Genomic DNA, 19,527 nt, shown 5'->3' on the forward strand with positions numbered 1-19,527 from the left:
GCACTTCAAAAACACAGCAGACCCCACTGGTTGGCAAAGTAAACCCATAGAGTGCCCAAAGAAACTTGATACCCATGGGAGCCAAGGGCAGAATATTCTGAGAGGTGACCAGGGTGATGAGCCCATCTGGCCTCTACTAGGAGCACTGGGGCAGTCACAGGCAGGCCAGGTCCCTGGGCTCGGCTGGCCAGGGGAGTTCTGTCTCTAAAGCTCTCAGCAGGGGCACTGAGAAGAAAAAGCTCAGAAACCTCCCCAAGTTCAATGGCTTAAACTAATCTGTCTGAGACACCTCCCCCACAGGAAGTGTCTCCAGCACTGCTTACCTGTGTTCTCCAGGACAGATACATGGATCTGGAAGGACACTGGGATCTGCCCATGGTTGGTGATCTCCAGGGTGCTTCTCTCAGTGAAACCCTTACTCAATCCTGTTATCAAACTGCTGTATGAAGTGGTCATAATCAACAGCATTGTCTTGGAAATCTAATACTGACTTACAGTGACAATCAGGATGACACTTGTATTAAAAACAGCATGAGGACATGAAGTAAAAGATAAGTCTAGAAGATGGCTGTAGGGCAAGAATGACTTGCAGTAAGTCATTCTGAGCAGTATTAGAAATAAATTGTGAATTTATTCTTTATTCATTATTTATTTATTAATGATTATCTTTGTACAAACTTCTCAATAATCAATCAGAAAACTTAAATACCAAAATGTAAGTTTGTTTGTTTGTTTGTTTGTTTTCTGAAGTTCTGTGGTTATCAGTTGAGGCTGGGGATATGTCCTGGGCATTAAGATGCTCCAGTGCACTGTTAGTTCACTTCTGTTATGTGAGCTTTCTAAATGTGCTATTCCACCCTTTGCAGCAGCCTGAGGGAACTGGCATGATAGATGAGGAATTCACAGTTGCAAGGCTGTACATTAGCAAAATGAAATCAGAAGTGAAAACAATGGTGAAGCGTTGCAAACAGTTAGAAGGCACACAAGCTGAAAGCAATAAGAAAATGGAAGAAAATGAAAAGGAGTTGGCTGCCTGCCAGCTCCGGATCTCACAGGTAAATATTTCTCTACAGTGCACAGTGTTCTTTATAAATTAAATTCATTAACCTATTAGGGAAAAAAAAAAAGTTGCAGGGTTTTTTTGGCACCTAACAAAGCACACTGTGAGTGAACAGCCATAAGACTCAGCTGTTTCCTTAGTTCTGTCGTCAGATTGGATGCTTCTAAGTAATTCTGCATGGCAGGAAGTCAGAATTCCTGCAATTTATCTGTAGCCTGCTAATGCTTTTGTAGCAGTTGTATTAAATACTGGAGCCTGTGTGTTCTCCATCACAGGATTCTTTACAAATACAAGTCTTACAGAAGCAGTGGCTGGTGGGCACTCTGCCTGCTAATGCCCCAGGCTGGAAGTGGGAGAGGTAATAGCAGAGTAAAATTCCAAGAGGTTTGTATAGCAGATTAAATTTATTTCTAATGTGAGAAAGGCCATTTTAATGTGATTGTTAGAAAAGATAAGTAATGTGAATTCTAACACTTCTGAAAACTGTAATCTAGACATGCAGTTTAATATTTCTGTATTGTTTTTCATACAGATAATCATCTCTTTTAAAATCAGGAGATGCACATTTCAGGGCAATTTTATAAATACAGTGGCCCTCTCTTGCCTCTGTTATTTTTTAACATTCAAAACATCTCCTAGCCAAAAATGTATTACATTCCAACCCAGAATAAAGACATTGTCTTAAAGGCTGCATTACAGATCTCGAGTAGTCACATTCTTCTAAGAGTCTAGCTGGCACCATTTTTGTTTTGAGATGAGGTTACTTGTTGTGTAAAAAATAAGTATGAACCGTTTATGCAGATGTAATTCCATGGTACCTAGTTCCAAAGCAAATGAATCTTTTCATTCCACAAGCATGAAGCCAAGATCAAGTCACTGACTGAATATCTTCAGAATGTGGAACAGAAAAAGAGGCAGCTGGAAGAATCTGTGGATTCCCTTAATGAAGAATTAGTTCAACTCCGAGCACAGGGTAGGACTTGCCTCCCTACACCCCACCCAGCACCACCATTTTAACAAAATAGTGATAAATATAAAGTGGGAATTGCTCTGTTCTGTTTAGGTTGAAAGGTAGAGCTATAGAAAGGCTTTTTGCTACTAAACATGTAGCATTAATCCATGGTAAAACATGTTTGCTGCTTGAAAGAACTGTTATTGATAGGATTAAAGGTGTTACTAGTTTAATTAATTTTTGTGGTGGGAGGGGACTTTTTCTAAATTGTAAGGTGTTGGCAAGGGAAGGGAAATCAATGCCATCATTCATGTGATTGTGTAGATACCTGGCTGAATGGTTTTTTTCATTCTCTATCCCTTCTAGAAAAGGTCCATGAAATGGAGAAAGAGCACTTAAATAAGGTTCAAACTGCAAATGAAGTCAAGGTGAGGTAATTTCATTCCTTAAAAAAGAAGAAAACCCTAACAACCCAAATTCCCCCCAGAGTGAAGCCTGGTGGTAACTCAGGGCATTTAATATGTTCTGGTTTTTTCTAATAGCAAGCTGTGGAGCAGCAGATTCAGAGCCATCGTGAGACACATCAGAAACAAATCAGTAGCCTGAGGGATGAAGTTGATGCAAAGGAGAAGCTCATCACTGAGCTTCAAGAGTGAGTACTTGGCTTTATTTTAGTGGTGCCAAATGTCTCTGGACTGGGCAAGTACAGAAGCAGAGTACAGTGGGAAGTGGTGAGAGTTTCCTCCAGAATTGTCCTTCTGGCTTCTATTTTGTTACTAAATGGGCTAAGAGCTTCAGCTGATAAAGTATTTCCTTTGTGTTCAGCCAAAACCAGAAGATGATGCTGGAACAGGAACGTCTGAGAGTTGAGCATGAGAAGCTGAAAGCGACTGATCAGGAGAAAAGCAGAAAACTTCATGAGCTTACGTGAGTGATAATGAAAGTGATGTGTGAAACAAATGTGTGTGGGGACACTTGCTCTACAACTAGTGGCCACTGATGCAGTGCCTCTCTCTTTATGGTATCCTTGTAAAGAGCATACTATACTTTTTTAGAACCTTTGCACTGCATGAATACTTAAAATAAGGAGTAAAATTATGAAAGATATGAAGGCCACAACTGCTTTTTTGTTATTATGCTATGGTTTGGAGTAATTAACTTTTCAGTTTGCAGCTAAGTGTTGCATTCTGTAAGACTGCAAGAGTCTTCTAACAATTTCCCTTACTCTTTTTGTGGTTCTTGCGTTCCCTTAATCTTTTTATAGTTCTTAGGTGATTTAACTTGTTAGGTGGCTTTAATTGGTTTATTCTTAAAATTAAACATTGCATGCTTCATTGATGAACTAAATACAATGTGTTAGTGAATTAGAGACTCGAAAGTTAGTGGAAAAGTGGAATTACATTCTGCTTGCAGGTACTATCCGAGTCAAACTTGAAAAGAGTTCTCAGCTTCTAGAAATCTGACCTTAGTCTCCTGGAAATCTTTCTAAGTGTATCAGTTGTAACCCCTTCCTGGTGCATACAAATTTATCTTTCTAGAAGCTAAAAATACATTATACTTAAAGTACTCTTTGAAAAGTTCTTTTTGGTTATGTTTAAAACACACAGTGGTTTTCAGGGGTTTTTATCATGGTATTTGAAGTAGTCAGAGGGACCTGACTCATCTGTGCTGGTAACCAAGAAGTAATGCTTGCTATTTTTTTTTTACCTTTTTGTTTGTCCTGTTTAACTGACTAAACTTTTAACAGTACTCTGATCTTGTGATTCCATCTTATTTTGATTTATCTATCTGCCACAATGATTACAAAACTTACATTAACTGCAATAGATGTTCTTGTAAGATTCATTCCTCTTCAAAAGATTTGCAAAGTTCTAAAAATTGTATTCTGTGTCCTCCCCTAGACTTTTTGAATCCAGTTGTTTTCCACTGAATATCATAAATGTGCATGGCAAATGACAGACCAGGAGCAATGCAGATCATTCACTTTAATTTTTTCAATTTGAAGTTGTAGGAGATGCCTGAAACTATTTATCCTGGACAATGGATAGGATAGTGGCATTATTTCGAATATTTTATTGGATCAAATGTTTGGTCATTTAACTGTGAGCTAGTAGTGAAACTGACTGAGTGAGGAGAAATTCCAAGAGGAAAAGAAGTTTTTTTAACTACTTAACAGGAACGCTTCATTTTTTTCACTTTATGTTCTGATCTCAGGTCATAAAAAGAAAAGTGCACATTTCTTTCCTGTATTCTGTCATCTTGGTAACTGCACTGACTTACAGTTCTGAGAAAGAACATTTCCTGTGCAGAAAATGCTTTCAGAGTAACTGGCAAGACAGCAGCTCTGCACACAGATAATCATCAGGTTCTATTCCTGTACACTGACACTTTTGTTTATTGCTGGTTTTGCCAACTTGTTAAGAGTGAGGTGTTAAAGAAAACAAAGAGAACAATTTTAATCTGGTACGTGATCCTTATTTCAGCTGGTCACAGCTAAGAACATTTGTAGAATAAGATCTCCCCAAATAATCACTCCAAAGCGAACTCTAAGAGTTTTGTCTTTTACTATTCCAGAAACTTTTACAATTTATGCATCTGAATGTACTTGTTTGTATTCAATATTAAAAGTGCATCCCTCTTTTCCTTTGGCAACTCCCCCAATCCCACCACCCCCATGCCACACAGATTTCTGAGTGTCATCTGTTGGTTCCATCTTTAATTTAAGACTTCAACCAAAATACTTTTTTCATTTGTACCATAGAGTGTTAATTACTCTAGTCCTCTAAAAGAAAGTTTCTGATTTTTCTAGGATATTTCAGGAACAATTTATTTTCTTTTAGGGTTATGCAGGACAGACGGGAACAAGCAAGGCAAGATTTAAAGGGTTTGGAAGAGACTGTGGTAAGTAGTCAGAATATATTCCAAAGCAAATGTCAATATTTGTCTTTTTTTTTTTTCTTTCAGAGTTTGTTTGGGTTGTTTTGTTAATTTCTTGTTCTTAACTGTAGGCAAAAGAACTTCAGACTCTTCACAATCTTCGGAAGCTGTTTGTTCAAGATCTGGCTACTAGAGTGAAAAAGGTAATGTGGTGCTGTAGTTAAACTTGTTTCTGAGAATGCTGCATGAATTTCAGTTTAGAACTAAGTTAGGAGCTGATGTTTATTTGGTTTAATTTATATGGCTATGCAAGTTCAGATTTGTTGTCAGACCCCTGTCTCCCTCCCCCTGCAGAGTGCTGAGATTGACTCAGATGATACAGGAGGCAGTGCTGCACAGAAACAGAAGATTTCCTTCCTGGAGAATAATCTTGAACAGCTTACAAAGGTTCACAAGCAGGTACAGTGAGACTTCATTTCAAATTTTAATGAAACAACTCCAGATCCATTATTACAGCAGCAACTGTCTATTGGTCATAAAATAACTTTTGTAGGTAAATACTTCATCTTTAGTGTGTCTCTTGATACAGGAAAACTTTAGTCTATTGTTTTGTGACATAAATTATTTAGCTGTTTTAAGTACATGTGGCTGTATGATAAAATAGCTGCATTTAAGCAGAAAGGGATCCAGGTTTGTGTGTAGACTGCATATATGAGTCTGAGGGCTGCTTGCCTGTCTCAGATGGAAGAGGTGTCTCTGGGTAGCAGGTTCTTCCACAGTAACTGATTTTGCAAATGACAGTCTCAATGTCACTGACCTCCATAGATTTACTAAAAGCTTAAACAGAGTTAATACAGCAAGCCTACTGCTTTGTCTCTTCAGGGGTGAGGAGGGTGTTTGGTTGGCTCTCCCTGTGAAGGGAGATAGCACAACAATAATCACTTCTGGCTTGTAGCTGGTACGGGATAATGCTGATCTGCGCTGCGAACTTCCTAAACTGGAGAAGCGCCTCAGAGCCACGGCTGAAAGGGTGAAAGCTTTGGAGTCTGCCCTGAAGGAGGCCAAAGAGAACGCTTCTCGCGACCGCAAGCGCTACCAGCAGGAGGTAGATCGTATAAAGGAAGCTGTGAGATCCAAGAATATGGCCAGAAGGGGACATTCAGCACAGATTGGTGAGTACAGAATCCCCTACCCCAAAGCTTCATCTCTCCTACTTTTGTTGTTTTGTTTTTGTGTATATGTGATCTTTCAGCCATCACTGAAACTGCACATATCAATGTGATCTATTTTCTACTGTGAGTAATATTTTGGTTAACAGACTGTGTGTGGAGGTGGTACTTTATGGTTGTTTGCCTTTTTACGTATCTTATTTGGCCTTGGAAAAGGCTTACCAACCTAGATTTCTAGCCTGAATATGGTATATTTCCTAGAAGAAACAGTACACTGCATGTGAGTCTTAATCTCTTAGATGATTCCAATTCCATTCCAATTTCTAAGACTAAAGAGGTATTGCAAGGAAACAAGAAAGATTAAGCCATCACCTTCAACAACAATATCAACAAAAATTACCTGATCTTAAGGGGCAGAGGAGCAGACAGAAACCCACAATATCCGAACATCCTTAATTACCTTTTCAGTTCTTTGTTCCAAAACATAGAGTATCCACAGCCCTCTCTAGGGGAAAATAACAGAAAAAAGGGTGGGAAGGTGGAGGCAGAATAGTCATATTCCTTTGCTGTTCCACTTACCATTACTCTGTGAAGTGCTGAGGATGAAGAAGGTGTGTGACCTGTGGAGAACTTAACTGTGCACAATACACTACAGCTGTAGAACTGAAGGCCTTCAGTCAGCAATACATTTCTCTTAATTGTTAATGTCACTAAAATGAGTGTTGCAGTTAAATTTGGCTCATATTCTGCAGGTCTGCAAGGAGGTGTTGCAAAATAGTTTAAGTTTTTTGGTCACATGAAGTGACAGCTTGCAGACAGGTGCTTTTGTGTCTTAATTGTCTCTCAAATGGTCTCCAAGAAAACAAACAGTTCTCTAGTGAGAACTGAGGTTCACAGCCTCTTGTGATTAAATGTCTGGATGAACTAGTCATGTCCTCCTGGAGATCAGTTTCCTATAAGGCAGTAATTGAGAAGTGTTTCTCTGCTGCAGCTGCTGCCTGTAGATTCTTTTTTGCCTGCTGAAATTTTAAGTGCTTCTCTTTAATATTACAGAACTTTGTGAAGTCCTACACATACCTTATGTGTGTTCTGTTAAGAGCTAAGTGCAAAACTGACTGAAAATACAGTTTATTAAGTGTATGCAGCTTATGAACAACCTGTCAAAACTGCTGGATTTTTACTTTGGCTGTAGAGCAAGTTTTATTTTTGTGTGGTGGTAGGTTGATGAAGCAGTGTTATCTGTGCAGTATTGGTACACAGAACCACCTGCAGAGAGAGTAACTAGTGACTTTATCAATAAGGAGATGTGAGAAGGACAGCAAGTATGATTGCTTACTGATACATAACTCTCAGGAAGCTGTCTTAGTGTTGTGTCTTATTTGAGTTCTTATTGCCAAAAAAAAAGGATTCACAGAAGGTAATAAATTAGGTGGCACAGATATCTCTTGTGAAGATAATCCTTATCAGAAGCTTTTTGAGCTTTAACAGGGAACAGTAAAAGCAAAATCTTGTCTGTTCTCCAGGGTTTGTTGTAGTTGACACTAATCTGCTACGTTCTCACAATGCCATCCTCTAAACTTGTTTTCTTATTCCAAGCGCATTCAGTTGTGACGATTGCATTTGGCTAATGATATCAGTAAATTTGAATAATCCAAGATACTGTTGTGTGTATATTTGTAAGTCCCATTTCTTGTCGTGCAGCTAAGCCTATCCGCCCTGGCCAGCATCCAGCAGCTTCTCCAACTCATCCAAGTGCAATTCGCGGCGGAGGTGCGTTCACTCAGAACAGCCAGCCAGTTGTGCTGCGCGGAGGCGGGCGGCAGGACAAAGTGTAAGTTTGTCCTGTAGCTTTTTGTAAAATGTGTGATCAAACTGCTTTGTGTTAGGTTTGTTACAGTTCATTCTGTGTCATAAAGCCACTTGAATAGTCAGATTAACTCCTCCTTTTTTCAGAATTTTAGCGCCAGAGGAATGGTAAAATGTACACCTGACTAAAGATGCTGCTGCTTTTCTTCTAAAGTGTGTTTGCTGTAAAATGGTAATTCTGATGGTGTTCTGCAGGAGTAGAACTAAATGTGGAAACAATCAGCTGGAGATGGTTACCAGTCAAAGACAGTAGCCACTGTTTGAGAAAGGGTTGGATATTTCAAATTCTTTTGGCTTGCTAGTATCTTTTAAAATACAATTTTCTTCAGGAAAACATTCAGTGATGATATAAAATTTTCCCTATTTTTACATGTTATTTATTTACTTTGCTTACTGTGTTTGCACAATGCTTTGTGTCAGTGATTTGGAATTATTTAACGGAAGAATTCGTGTCCTTATCCAGTAAACTTAAAATGTTAGCCTAGCTAAAATGCAGTTACAGTAATTGAAGTTAAATGTACACTTACCTTAAAACATCTCTAATCTCCAAAGTAATTACTTGTTGCATGGTATTAAATATGCTTAAGTTGCTTTACTTAATCATCTCTCTTTTTAATTAATATCTGTGTTATAGTTGGTTGATCTGTTGTTCACCTAACAGTAATGCTTTACTTTATATTCTCTGTTGTCATCTTTACTTTTGCATGTGTCTATAAATGTCTTCTAGACATTTCCTTAGTTAATTATCTGCATCTTCAGTTTGAAATACATCTAAAATGGGGTGAGGTGCTTGAAATCTGGGTGCTCCTCTTCTGAAGGGCTCCAGAACAGTTTGTCAATCTTGTTTCTATTTGTTTCTTTTCATTAGCTGACTGACTTTTCCAAGCTTTCTCTCCAGTTCAAAGAAAACAGGGCTGTAGTACTACTCAGGGTACCTGGTCTGTTCAGAAATGTCTCTTAGTAAATAAGAGGTTGAACTGATGGGTACTTCAGCCTTGAATAACATTTGCCTTGAATGACCAAGGAGTTGCCACTAGCCAGGAATAGCAGCAACAGTCGTGGGAAATGGAGCTGGGCTCTAAGTGGTTTCTGTCTGTAATGTTTACTCCATTATTACAATCCATATTGCATACCCAGTCAGTTTGTGGTGCTGTAAAATCGTTGGTAGCAGACAGCATTGCTTAAATGCTTTGTGTGCTGTGTGATTTCTTATTTTAAAGTGGGTTTTTTATTAGCATTTATCTGAGTGGTTTAAGAACTGGGCTCTTAAAGGCCGTGTAAATAGTGATACAGTCTACTGTAAATGTAAATAACTTTGCTTTTGTGTCTTAACTCTGATTTTTTTTTTTTCATTTACAGTTGCTGAAAAGTAAATGCAGCATGAGGAGGATTGGATATTGTGTAGAGGGAGTCATTCCATGACAATAATCTCTCCTTTTGGGGACTGTAGGATTATTTTTTGAAAATTGTATAAATTATACCTGGCCTGTACAGCTCTTCCCCCTTCTACAAATTCTGCTAACTGATTCCCAAAAAAAACCAACTAGAGTGCAATTTTGGCGTCTTGAAAAATGACATGTTACTTAAAGTGTAGCTCTGCTTATTACACAGTTTGTCTTTCATGTCTTAAATTTAGTCTGCACTGTGCCAAGCTGAATGTACGTTGAGAAAAATCTTAGTTCCAATTTTCTAGCTTAATTTGTGTACATCTTATTGTCTTAGGGAATGTGCAACAGTGTTTGAGTATACTTTCATTTTTATCACTTGACATAACACTACATGTCCCACTGAATTAGGGCGGCGCTCTGCATTACAGTGTTCCTTTGGAATGCTGCATTGGAGCTGGCTGTGTTTGGACAGTGTGAGCATCCTGGAGTGCTGACACTGAAGGGTTGGGTGAGCACAGGGCTCTGTAACTGTTACCTCGCCCAGTGCCTGGCCACAGGGTGACTTAAGAGTTAAATACTGTACACAAATAAGGGCAAACCTGAGTTTACAACAAAGAACTTTGGCAATGGATTGTCCCATCTGTCCTGTTCCTGGTTCTGCACACAGTATGGTCTGGTGGAGTGAAAACATTCTGCTTCATTCTGATGAGCCTGTCTGTCCATTTGTCTGTATCTGTGACAGTTCACTTTCACTATTTTGTAATAGTGAAATGAGGGCAATCTAAACTGTAACTTTATATTCCACTACATACAGTACTGGAATTTTTGACTAAAATTTTAATTTTCAATTTAAAAATACTTTTTCAGCAACAGGCCAATGAATTCAGATACATAAATAAAGGACACAACTTTTTAAAACTGATGTATCCAGAAATGCCAGAGGCATGTGTTTAAAATAACAATAAAATAAAGTGCTACCCTGAATTGTATTTGTAATTCATTTGTAAGTAGGTATATGAAATGTCCAAAGTAGTAGTTGTTGAATATTTTTCTTCTCTTTGCAATAAAGTCCTGTAAAGTGGCTAACAAAACAAAACGTGGGGTTTTGATTTTTCTGTTTTGTTTTGTTTGTTTGTTTTGAGCTCTGGTAGTCTCACTGAGCTGAATCCAGGGTTTAAAGTTTTATAGTATAATTTACTTAACTTATTCATAGGGTTTAGCCACTATAATTTTTAGGACAGCCTTCTTCTGTATAGAAACTAGTTAGTTACCAGGTCTTTAAGAAAGAAGAAACTTAGTGTTGCTGGAAGAATTCAATGAGTTTTTCAGACCTGGTTGATAAAACTTTTTGTTCTGGCTTGAGTTTTTTGCTGGGTATTCAGTTATTGTGGAAACAGTAGAAACTCTGTGACTGTTCAGACAGCAAATCACTTTCAATTTTTATATTTTAAAATAGGCAAAATATTTATATTATGGTGGAGTATAGTCAAATTTTAGACCTTGAACCACTTTTTTTCTATATCTACAGTAGTCTGAATTTTTAGTAGTTTGATTTTTAAAGGTTGAGTGTATCAGTTGGAAATCCCACTATTTTGGAGTTCTCAGCTTTTAAGACAGTTTTCTTCACTAAGGCCGCCGAACACTCCAAACTTGCAGTTGTTTTAGAGCACAGTTGAAGGCAGCATAATGAGGGAAAAAAAATAAAGAAACAACAACATATTTTGAATTAAATTTCTCATCATGGAATCAGCACTGTCCATCATCTTTCTCAATGTTAACTACAGGTTTTCAGGCCTTCATTTGTCAATGTGCAATCATAAAAACAACACACTCAAATGAAGCAGGATTTTTTCTCATGCCTGTGAATGAGGGTTTCATTCCTGTAGGTAATTGTCATGGGTTTTGGTGCTGAAAATTGCTGTGTTTAAAAAATTAGATTAAATAGAAACTAGTGTGTAGCTCAGTGTACATCACCTTTTTATATTTAAATTTTTTTTTTTATTTTAAACCTTTTATGAAGTTTACCAAGAACTGCCTCTTAAAATGTAAAAAATGAAAAAAACCACACAACTTTCTGTGCTTTCTGGTTTGGCTGTCATAGGTCAGCCAGACAGGACAATTACTGTAATTTGTAAATGAAAGTATTCAGTCTATACAGGGAATGTTCAACACTGCTATTTCGACTTGCAGTTTTTGAGTGGTTCTTATTTTTATGTTCCTCTAGATCATATTTTTAAAAGATGGTTTAGGATAGGAACTTGGTGAAATAATATTTATTTCTGGTGAACAACTAAATTATTTACATAACTTAAATGCTGACTCACTACTGTGTGTAACTCTAAATTTGACATGAGGACAAGTCTACCTGTGGAATCTGATTTAACTTCAGTACACTTAAGATGCATTAAAACAATTGGTTTGGGGAAGACGCCATATAGTTTTAACTTACCTGCATGCTGTAAATGTATTTGTGTTTAAATAAAGAGGAGAAAAATCTTTGAACTTTTGTGCATTTATTCCATTTATTATCTCTACAAGTGCTCAAATGTGGTGGTGCAACAATCTTCTCCAGGTGTGTTGAGTTGTGCTTGGGGCTCTCCTGAGTGTGGTGTCACTTGTCTGTATGGTGGTGCTCAAAGCTCTCTTTATCCACATGCTTGGACAGCTGTTTCCAGAATCCATGTAAACTTGGTTGGAAAGGAATTACCATGAGTTATCACTTGCTCTGTGAGCCTCTCTTTTCTTAAACTTGGTGTCTGCTGATTTGGTGACCCCTCATTCTGGTTGAGACAGATTAATCAGTTTCCAGTATTTCTGTGCCATCTAGACTTTTGTAGGCTTGTTTTCCTTTCCAGGGACTCATTTTCCTTTACCAGTATCTGTGATAGCTGATTCTGCTTTTTCTTAGTGCTATTGAACTGATGTTTTTTATGGAGCACTGTGGTTATGCAAGGCTGCAAACAACTGGATAATTTCCACAGAAAAAGATTTAGCTAGATGTATAGCCTTGATCTATAAATATATATAAAAAGCAGAAAGGAGGTGATGATTTAAGTCTGCCTGTACAGTTACTGTAAAAGCAAAGATCTCAGGAGGAAGAAATTGCCATCTGTAAAACTGTTCAGCAGTGAGCTGATCTAGACTGTAAAATATGTCCTAGTGTGCCCTGTTAACAGAAGATGGCTCAGTCACAGAGCTCCCTTTTTGAATAAATCTCTGAATCTGCTAGGGGATGATCAACTCAGACCTCTTTAATTGCAGACAGCCACTAAGGGATGCTCAGAAAGGAAAGGAAATCTTTCACTCTGAAGTTTCTTATGAGCAATGGAATGGTCCAAAATCACTTTCAAAAGTGGGCAGAAAATATGACTGCATCTCTGCCAGGGGAAAGCTGTGGTTCCCTGCACTGTCAAACTGGTGAGGAGTTCATTGGCCGGCCTAGGTCCTTCCCCCTTGAATGCACCGAGGAGTTGTAACACCCGTTTAGGAAGTGTCAAAATGAATCACTATTTAACGTGTGCTATGTGCAAAACTGCCACTCAAGTACGTATTAAGGAAATAAATGACGAAGGAAACACCTCTGGAAGATGATCACTGTGAACTGATGGGCACGTCAGAGTTTTTGCCTGGGGAGTTTTGAGCTCCCGAGTCTTCCTGAGCTCCGCACGGGGCTGTTCATTGTTCTATCTTTAGCCAGCCCTTGCTGGGGGCAGTGCGGGCAGGGCAGTTGGAGCCGCTGCCTCCTTGGGGTGTTTCACTGCCAAAGCTGAAGGGGCAGAGGGTGCCATCAGTCAGCTGCGCTGTCCGGGGTAATGGGGAGAGGAGAAGAAAAGAAGGAAAATACAGCACAAAAGAAAGAGCCTGTTTAGCCTATTTGCATTTGAAAAGGAAAGTAAGAGGCTAATGAGGTTATGAAGGGAAAGCTGAGGCGTTGCATAGCGTGGTGGGGCATATCCGCACCCAGGGATGTCCTGCAGGCTGTGCTCTGCGTGGTGTGGGCACGGCGGTGTTGGGGAACAGAGCTAAATCCATGGAGTGTCTCCACCTCCGGTACCGAGGGAAGTGTTGATGTGTACCTGCAGCAAGGAGAGCAGCATAACCCACATTCTCCGCGTTCCTGAATCCACAAAACTGGGCGTGGAAATAACTCGGAGGTGCCCCCGGGTGTGTGTTACAGCTATTTCCACGGCTGCTCTTGTGTAAATGCCTGAAAAGCCCTGTCCTGTAAGTCAGCTAGATTGTTTCCTCAGTTGAAGACAAATACACTTCACAGCTTATAACAGTGTATTGAAGATACCTGTGAGTCCACTTGCTCTTTCAGTAGATTCTTGATTTTGCTTTTGTCAGGAGCAGCGTTAAAAAGGAAAGGTAAATTAGCTCAACAAAGTGTAAATGTCGGGCGTTATCCTGTCTGCTTATCGCCCTCATCAACAGGCCAGGGGCGTGTTGTGCGGCCGGGACAGATGTTTTAAGTGATCACTCATCATCCGATAAACAAGCGAGTATTTGGAGGATGTTTTGTAATGATCTTCCCTGAGAGGGTGTAAATGATTCTTTGAATGCTTTTTCTGCAGGAAATACCCTTCAGCAGAAACCAGGACAGAGCTTTGTCTGCTGCCCAGGAAGGCTCGTTTGAGCCACAGCTCTGCGAGCCTCTCTGTGCCTGCAGCAGCCTGGTCACCGCAGTGCCCGGGGCTGGTTTGCGGGGGGCGGCAGCAGGGTGAGCTTCTTTCCTGCTGCTCCTGTAGGAGAGGATGTGCTCTCACACTTGGCGGTGTCTTGGCTTGCAGGGGCAGCGCAGCTCCTGCTGCTCACACGCGGGAACAGAGCCCTGGTCCTGTCACACCGGGCTCAGCCCCTGCCGCCCTTCCCCTTCAGGCTGCAGAGCTCTCCTTTGCCCACCTCGGGTGTGAGTGACTTGTCCCTGTGCTGGGGGAAGGGACGAGCTGGAAGGTGCTGGTATTGCTGCTCTCCTGAAAGGTGCTAGCATTGCTGCTCTCCTGTAAGGAGCTGGTATTGCTGCTCTCCTGGAAGGTGCTGGTATTGCTGCTCCTCCTGAAAGGCGCTGGTATTGCTGCTCGCTGCTCTCCTGTAAGGTGCTGGTATTGCTGCTCCTCCAGGCCTGCTTTCCTCTCAGACACGAGGCCGTGTGCTCAGGGTTACACAACAGGAGAGGAACTGAGCCACAGGTCATTGAGAGGAAGGAATTCAGGCCAGGCTGTGGTGGGGTAATAAAGGTTTTGAGTTTGGTCTGTGACACTTTCTAGGTCTGAGGTTCAGCTTGACTTCAGGCCAAATAATGAGTTCCTGGGCTGTCATCCTCCCTGCCCTGTAAAGAGCTGTTTTGTTGATGAGCCTGCAAGGTGGTGATGAAGTGTGAGCCGCTCTTGTGATCTCCCTGCTCGGGGCACTAAACCGAGAATTGTCCAGCGGTGCCGAGCTAGTGAGGGGCAGCCGGCCCTAACCTGGCCCCTGCAGGAATCTGCCCGAGACCTCCCGGCCGTGAGCGAGCACGGGGGCGATGTGGCCTCGTGTGCCGGGCACGGCCGGGTCAGCGATCCAAGGATCCATTGCTCCGTCCCTCGGGCTGGTGCCCCGCTCTGCTCTGCCTCTGCCCTCAGGCCGGACCCCGGGCTCAGCCGGGCCCGGATCCGCCCGGGACGCGGCGCCCGCTCAGCGCCAGGGGGCGCTCGGGCTCCCCGTGCATTCCCGGGATCGCCCTCGGTTCCCGGTGTCCGGGGCTCCCCGTGCATTCCCGGGATCGCCCTCCGTGCCCGGTGTCCGGGGCTCCCCGTGCATTCCCGGGATCGCCCTCGGTTCCCGGTGTCCGGGGCTCCCCGTGCATTCCCGGGATCGCCCTCGGTTCCCGGTGTCCTCACGGCCCGGTGCTCTGGGCACCGCTGCCCACCCTGGGTCCCTCTTGTCCTCGGCCGCGCTGCTCCTTCCCCCCGAGCTGCCCAGGATTGAATCCCGGCGTTAAAACACCGGGAAAAGACGCGCGTTATCTTTCCGAATAAGTACCAGAATATTGTGCTAGTCATTTTCCACTCTTTGTTTAAACCACTTTTTTTTTTTTTTTTTTTTTTACAGGAAGATGCTTGGAAATGTCGCAAAATTTGGTTACTTTATTTGAACTGCAAAATGACTGGTATGAATTTATGGCAGAAAGTCAGACCTGTGCAGTGGGTGAATCATTATCAAATCCACTCATAGATGGGGCTTGAGACATTTTTGTATTTTTCTCTCTTTTCCAGCTGACTTGTCTCCATTGATCCACAGGCACTTGAGCAGCACAGGAGAGGTGGGAAGAGTCATTCCTGATGAGAAATGGATTTTTTCCTCCTGCGCTCATTATTGTAGAGGACTGTCAGTTTCCCTTGGCAGCCTGTACAATGGGCTTGCTCTCTAATAAATGCAGATGGCATTAAATTAACGTTTCATTCCCACAGTGACAAACAGTGGCATCCAATTCCAGCACAGGATAATTCAATAACAATATTCAGCAGACATGTACCTCGCCTGTTATGGGCTAAATCAGTGATGCAGAGTTCAATTTGGACTCAAAGCATCCACATAACTTGGAGTGAGTTTATTAACATTTATTAGCTGGTGAAAATGAGCTGGGAAGTGCAAAATGTGAGAATATGCATAATAATAAAAAAAGAGCCAAAATGCATAAAAATAAGCATAAAAGCATGAGTCAAATCTAATAAAATTTTATTTCTATTCTTCATGTAGTTCTAACTGAAACCTATGCAGGAGCTGTCAGGGGAAGAGAACTGTTTCCACAATTGACTGCAGGAGTGTAAGCACATGTGGACACGAAGAAAAGGATCCTTGGTTCATATGCTGGGCTGATACAGCTGGTAGCAATTGCACTGCCAGCCTGGAAAAGGATGGAGTTTGGCTTTGTTGTGTTCTTGGTCAGAGTTTGGGGAGCCAGGACAGAGCAAGGCTGTGGAGAAGGAGACCCAGAGGCATCTGGGAACTGTTGCCCCAAAGATCTGCAGTAGAGAGGAGCAGACACCCACTGCAGGGAGACTCCAGGGGCCAGTGAGGGGCGAGCAGAGCCCCCCAGCACCAGGGAGATGCTGGTCCTCAGGCAGGACCTGACCCTGGGGCTCCTCTCTGCTCCCCCCCTGCTGCCCTTGCTCCTTCCTGCTGGTGCTTGCCTGGTGCATCTTCCCCTTGGAGCCACAGCACACGTGGGAAAGCACTCCGGGGGGAAGTGGATACTGAGCTTTTTGAGACAACTTGCAGAGAAGCAGAGATTTTGCAAGGACAGGAAACTCAGCCTTCACTTTTACAGCATGCCCCGGGGTTTTGTTCTGCACATCAGCAGTTCTGCAGGAGGGAAAGGACCGGTGGCAGCCTTGGAAAACACAGGGTTCCCCTTTCACTTGTGCTCAGCTTTCTGGGCTGTGTGTTTCTGAAAGGCTATTTTGGTGCATGCATTCTCAGTGAGAGCAGTGCTTCAGTTAGTGCTTGGCATCAAATCTTAGGGGTGCTGGCTGCTTTTTACTTTTCATCAGATGAGATATTTAAAAGCATCTCATTTGTGTCCCCTAGAATTAGTCTGAAGATTCTCATCACACTTGGTTTTTTATTAATGGAAGCTTTTGGAGACACATCTGGCATATTTTATTGATCATAATCTCATGGTTGGAAGCTCATCTTGGTAGCTATAGCAACAGATTTTTTTTTTCAAACGTCAACATAGCTCCACAAAAAGTGGAGTAAGGGGGAGCAGATAATTTAAATTGCTAGACAGCTAATAACACCTTCTTCTGTAATAACTCCTTCTTCTGTAACCAGTTCTGAGATTTCTGGTTTGATACAGTAAATACTGAATAGGAACTAAATCTTTCAATGACTACCTCTGCTGTGGAAACTTGTGAAATGCATGGATGTGGTGTCTCAAGAGTCTTTTTTTGCTGATTGCCCATTGCTCCCATCCTCTGCCAGGCTGCAGGGATCATGAGCAGGCTGTGGGCACAGACCATGGAGGAGGAACAAGAGTACAAAGGATGCAATTGTAGCCCTGCATCTAATACCCAGTGAAGGAGGGGTCCCAAGCACTGCCCACAGCAGCAGGGCTCACTCCTGCTCTTGGGGGCAAGAAGCACTCCCAAAACGTGCCTGGGAGCTAAGATTAAATGATACAGACTGAAATCATTACCTGTGAGTGTGCTCTGGTGCCTAAAGACCCCTATGAGGTTGGCACCAGTGAGACCTGCAGGTGACCTGGCCTGCACTGTGGGTGGCTCCCTCCTCTGCCCCCAGCTCCAGTGCTTGGCTCTGGGAGCACTCCCAGCAGTGTTTCTTCATCCTGCCTTACAGCAGCATCCTGCTAGCACTTGAAAATGGTGATGCTGGGACAGCCAAGTACAGCAGTGGGTGGATGCTGTTGCCTCCCTGCTTTCCCTTGGGGCTTCCCAGCAAGGCAAGTGGAGAACCACCCTTAGCCTCCAGCCAGAGCAGAAAGTCAGATCCAGCTGTGGCTGCCTGACTTCTTCAGGTCTGCAAGAAGCTGCATATGGGTATAACCAATACTTCCAAGAGATTTCTAGACACTCAAACCTTCACATCATCTTCTCAGCAATTGAAAAAAACCCAGGTCTTTGGAAGTGCTGGAGAGCACAGCCCTGAGAAAATTGCAGAGGGTGAAGGGCAGACACCTTCCCTAGGGGCTGCAAATGCTTCCAGTTAGGGGCTGGAAAATGTTCCCACCAGCTCCATGGCGAAACACTTGGGTGTCCTTAACTTGTTCCCTCAGATGGTGATTGCATTCTCCCAGTCCTGCTCCCAGTGGGGGAATTTCCCTGGGCCACACAGCCTCGGGCAGGGCTGAGGTTCTTGGCAGCCCCCTACAAAGGGCCTAGGTGGTGATGATGATGATGGTGATGATGCTGGTGGTGATGATGATGATGGTGAAGTCAAACTCACAGCTGACAGGCAAACCATTCAGGGTCTCTGCTGCTCTAAATGTCGCCTGTTTGAGCCCCTTCTTTGCAGTGCTGTCCTCTACAGCAGCGCAGCCCAAGGCTGTCCCTGCAGGTGCCCTTTCAAGGAACTGCACTGATCACCCTCTCAAAACCCAGTGGGGGCTGGGTTTTGGTTTCTTGGGCTTTGTTTGTTTGACTGAGGTTTTTTGTTGTTTTTCCCCCCATCATCTCTCCAGGGCTGTGCTAAACCCCCCGCACCCGGCTCCGCGGCCGCCCCGGCGTTTCCCGCACGGTGCGGGCGCTCAGGCCGCTGATCCAGGCCCAGGTCACCGAGCGGGAACAAGGCGAGGATTGTTCCCGAGCCGGGCTAAGGCAGGAGCGGCGGGCACGGGGCGGGCCGGGAGAGCCGCGCCGCCCATCCCGGCACGGCACAGGGCGAGCCGCGCTTCCCTCGGCCGCGGGGAATGCAGGGCTGGATGCGCCAGGGACGGATGCTGCAGGGATGGATGCTGCAGGGATGGATGCTGCCAGGGACGGATGCTGCAGGCCTGGATGCTGCAGGGATGGATGCTGCAGGGACGGATGCTGCAGGGATGGATGCTGCAGGGATGGATGCTGCAGGGATGGATGCTGCAGGCCTGGATGCTGCAGGGATGGATGCTGCAGGGACGGATGCTGCAGGCCTGGATGCTGCAGGGATGGATGCTGCACGGACGGATGCTGCAGGCCTGGATGCTGCAGGGATGGATGCTGCAGGGACGGATGCTGCAGGGCTGGATGCTGCAGGGATGGATGCTGCAGGGATGGATGCTGCAGGGATGGATGCTGCAGGGATGGATGGTGTAGGGATGGATGCTGCAGGGATGGATGCTGCCAGGGGTGGATGCTGCAGGGATGGATGCCTGAATCCGTGCCGAGACCTGGCTGTGCCGAACGCAAGGGTGGCTTGGCACGGCTGGCGCTGGCTTGGTGGAACGCGTCTCCCCCGAGCTGCGCCCTGGGAGAGCAGATAACAGATAACCATCGGGAAACACGCGGCGAGCGCTGCCGGGGTTTGACACAGCACAGTGTTGTGCTGCCCGGAGAGCACATCCCTGCCGGGACAAGTCCCTGCTGCTTTCACACCCCGATTCTGGAAGATGAGGACACACCACAACCAATCTGCCCCATGGTCAAGGGTCGGCCTGGTGGGGCTTTGCTTGCTGATCAGTCAAGTGCAGCGCTGTGAAGAGTCTGTGCTTTATATGGAAGAATAAAACAGGTCCATAAA

At 43.5% G+C, this 19,527-nt stretch overlaps 1 protein-coding gene across 1 annotated transcript in view; it reads left to right on the forward strand.

Annotated features, from left to right (window-relative positions):
- Positions 1 to 11,814, forward strand: part of KIF5B (kinesin family member 5B) — a 33,541-nt gene extending 21,727 nt beyond the window's left edge. Inside the window, exons 16-26 of the mRNA XM_063148727.1 lie at positions 867 to 1,055; positions 1,916 to 2,033; positions 2,379 to 2,440; positions 2,555 to 2,664; positions 2,838 to 2,939; positions 4,853 to 4,913; positions 5,021 to 5,092; positions 5,244 to 5,348; positions 5,845 to 6,061; positions 7,760 to 7,889; positions 9,284 to 11,814. Coding sequence (XP_063004797.1) covers positions 867 to 1,055; positions 1,916 to 2,033; positions 2,379 to 2,440; positions 2,555 to 2,664; positions 2,838 to 2,939; positions 4,853 to 4,913; positions 5,021 to 5,092; positions 5,244 to 5,348; positions 5,845 to 6,061; positions 7,760 to 7,889; positions 9,284 to 9,290 — 1,173 coding nt within the window. The 3' untranslated portion in view covers positions 9,291 to 11,814. The remainder of the gene's footprint in view (positions 1 to 866; positions 1,056 to 1,915; positions 2,034 to 2,378; positions 2,441 to 2,554; positions 2,665 to 2,837; positions 2,940 to 4,852; positions 4,914 to 5,020; positions 5,093 to 5,243; positions 5,349 to 5,844; positions 6,062 to 7,759; positions 7,890 to 9,283) is intronic.
- Positions 11,815 to 19,527: the final 7,713 nt, after the last annotated feature.

This window comes from Melospiza melodia, chromosome 1 (genome assembly GCF_035770615.1).
Source record: "Melospiza melodia melodia isolate bMelMel2 chromosome 1, bMelMel2.pri, whole genome shotgun sequence".
Classification (NCBI taxonomy): domain Eukaryota; kingdom Metazoa; phylum Chordata; class Aves; order Passeriformes; family Passerellidae; genus Melospiza; species Melospiza melodia.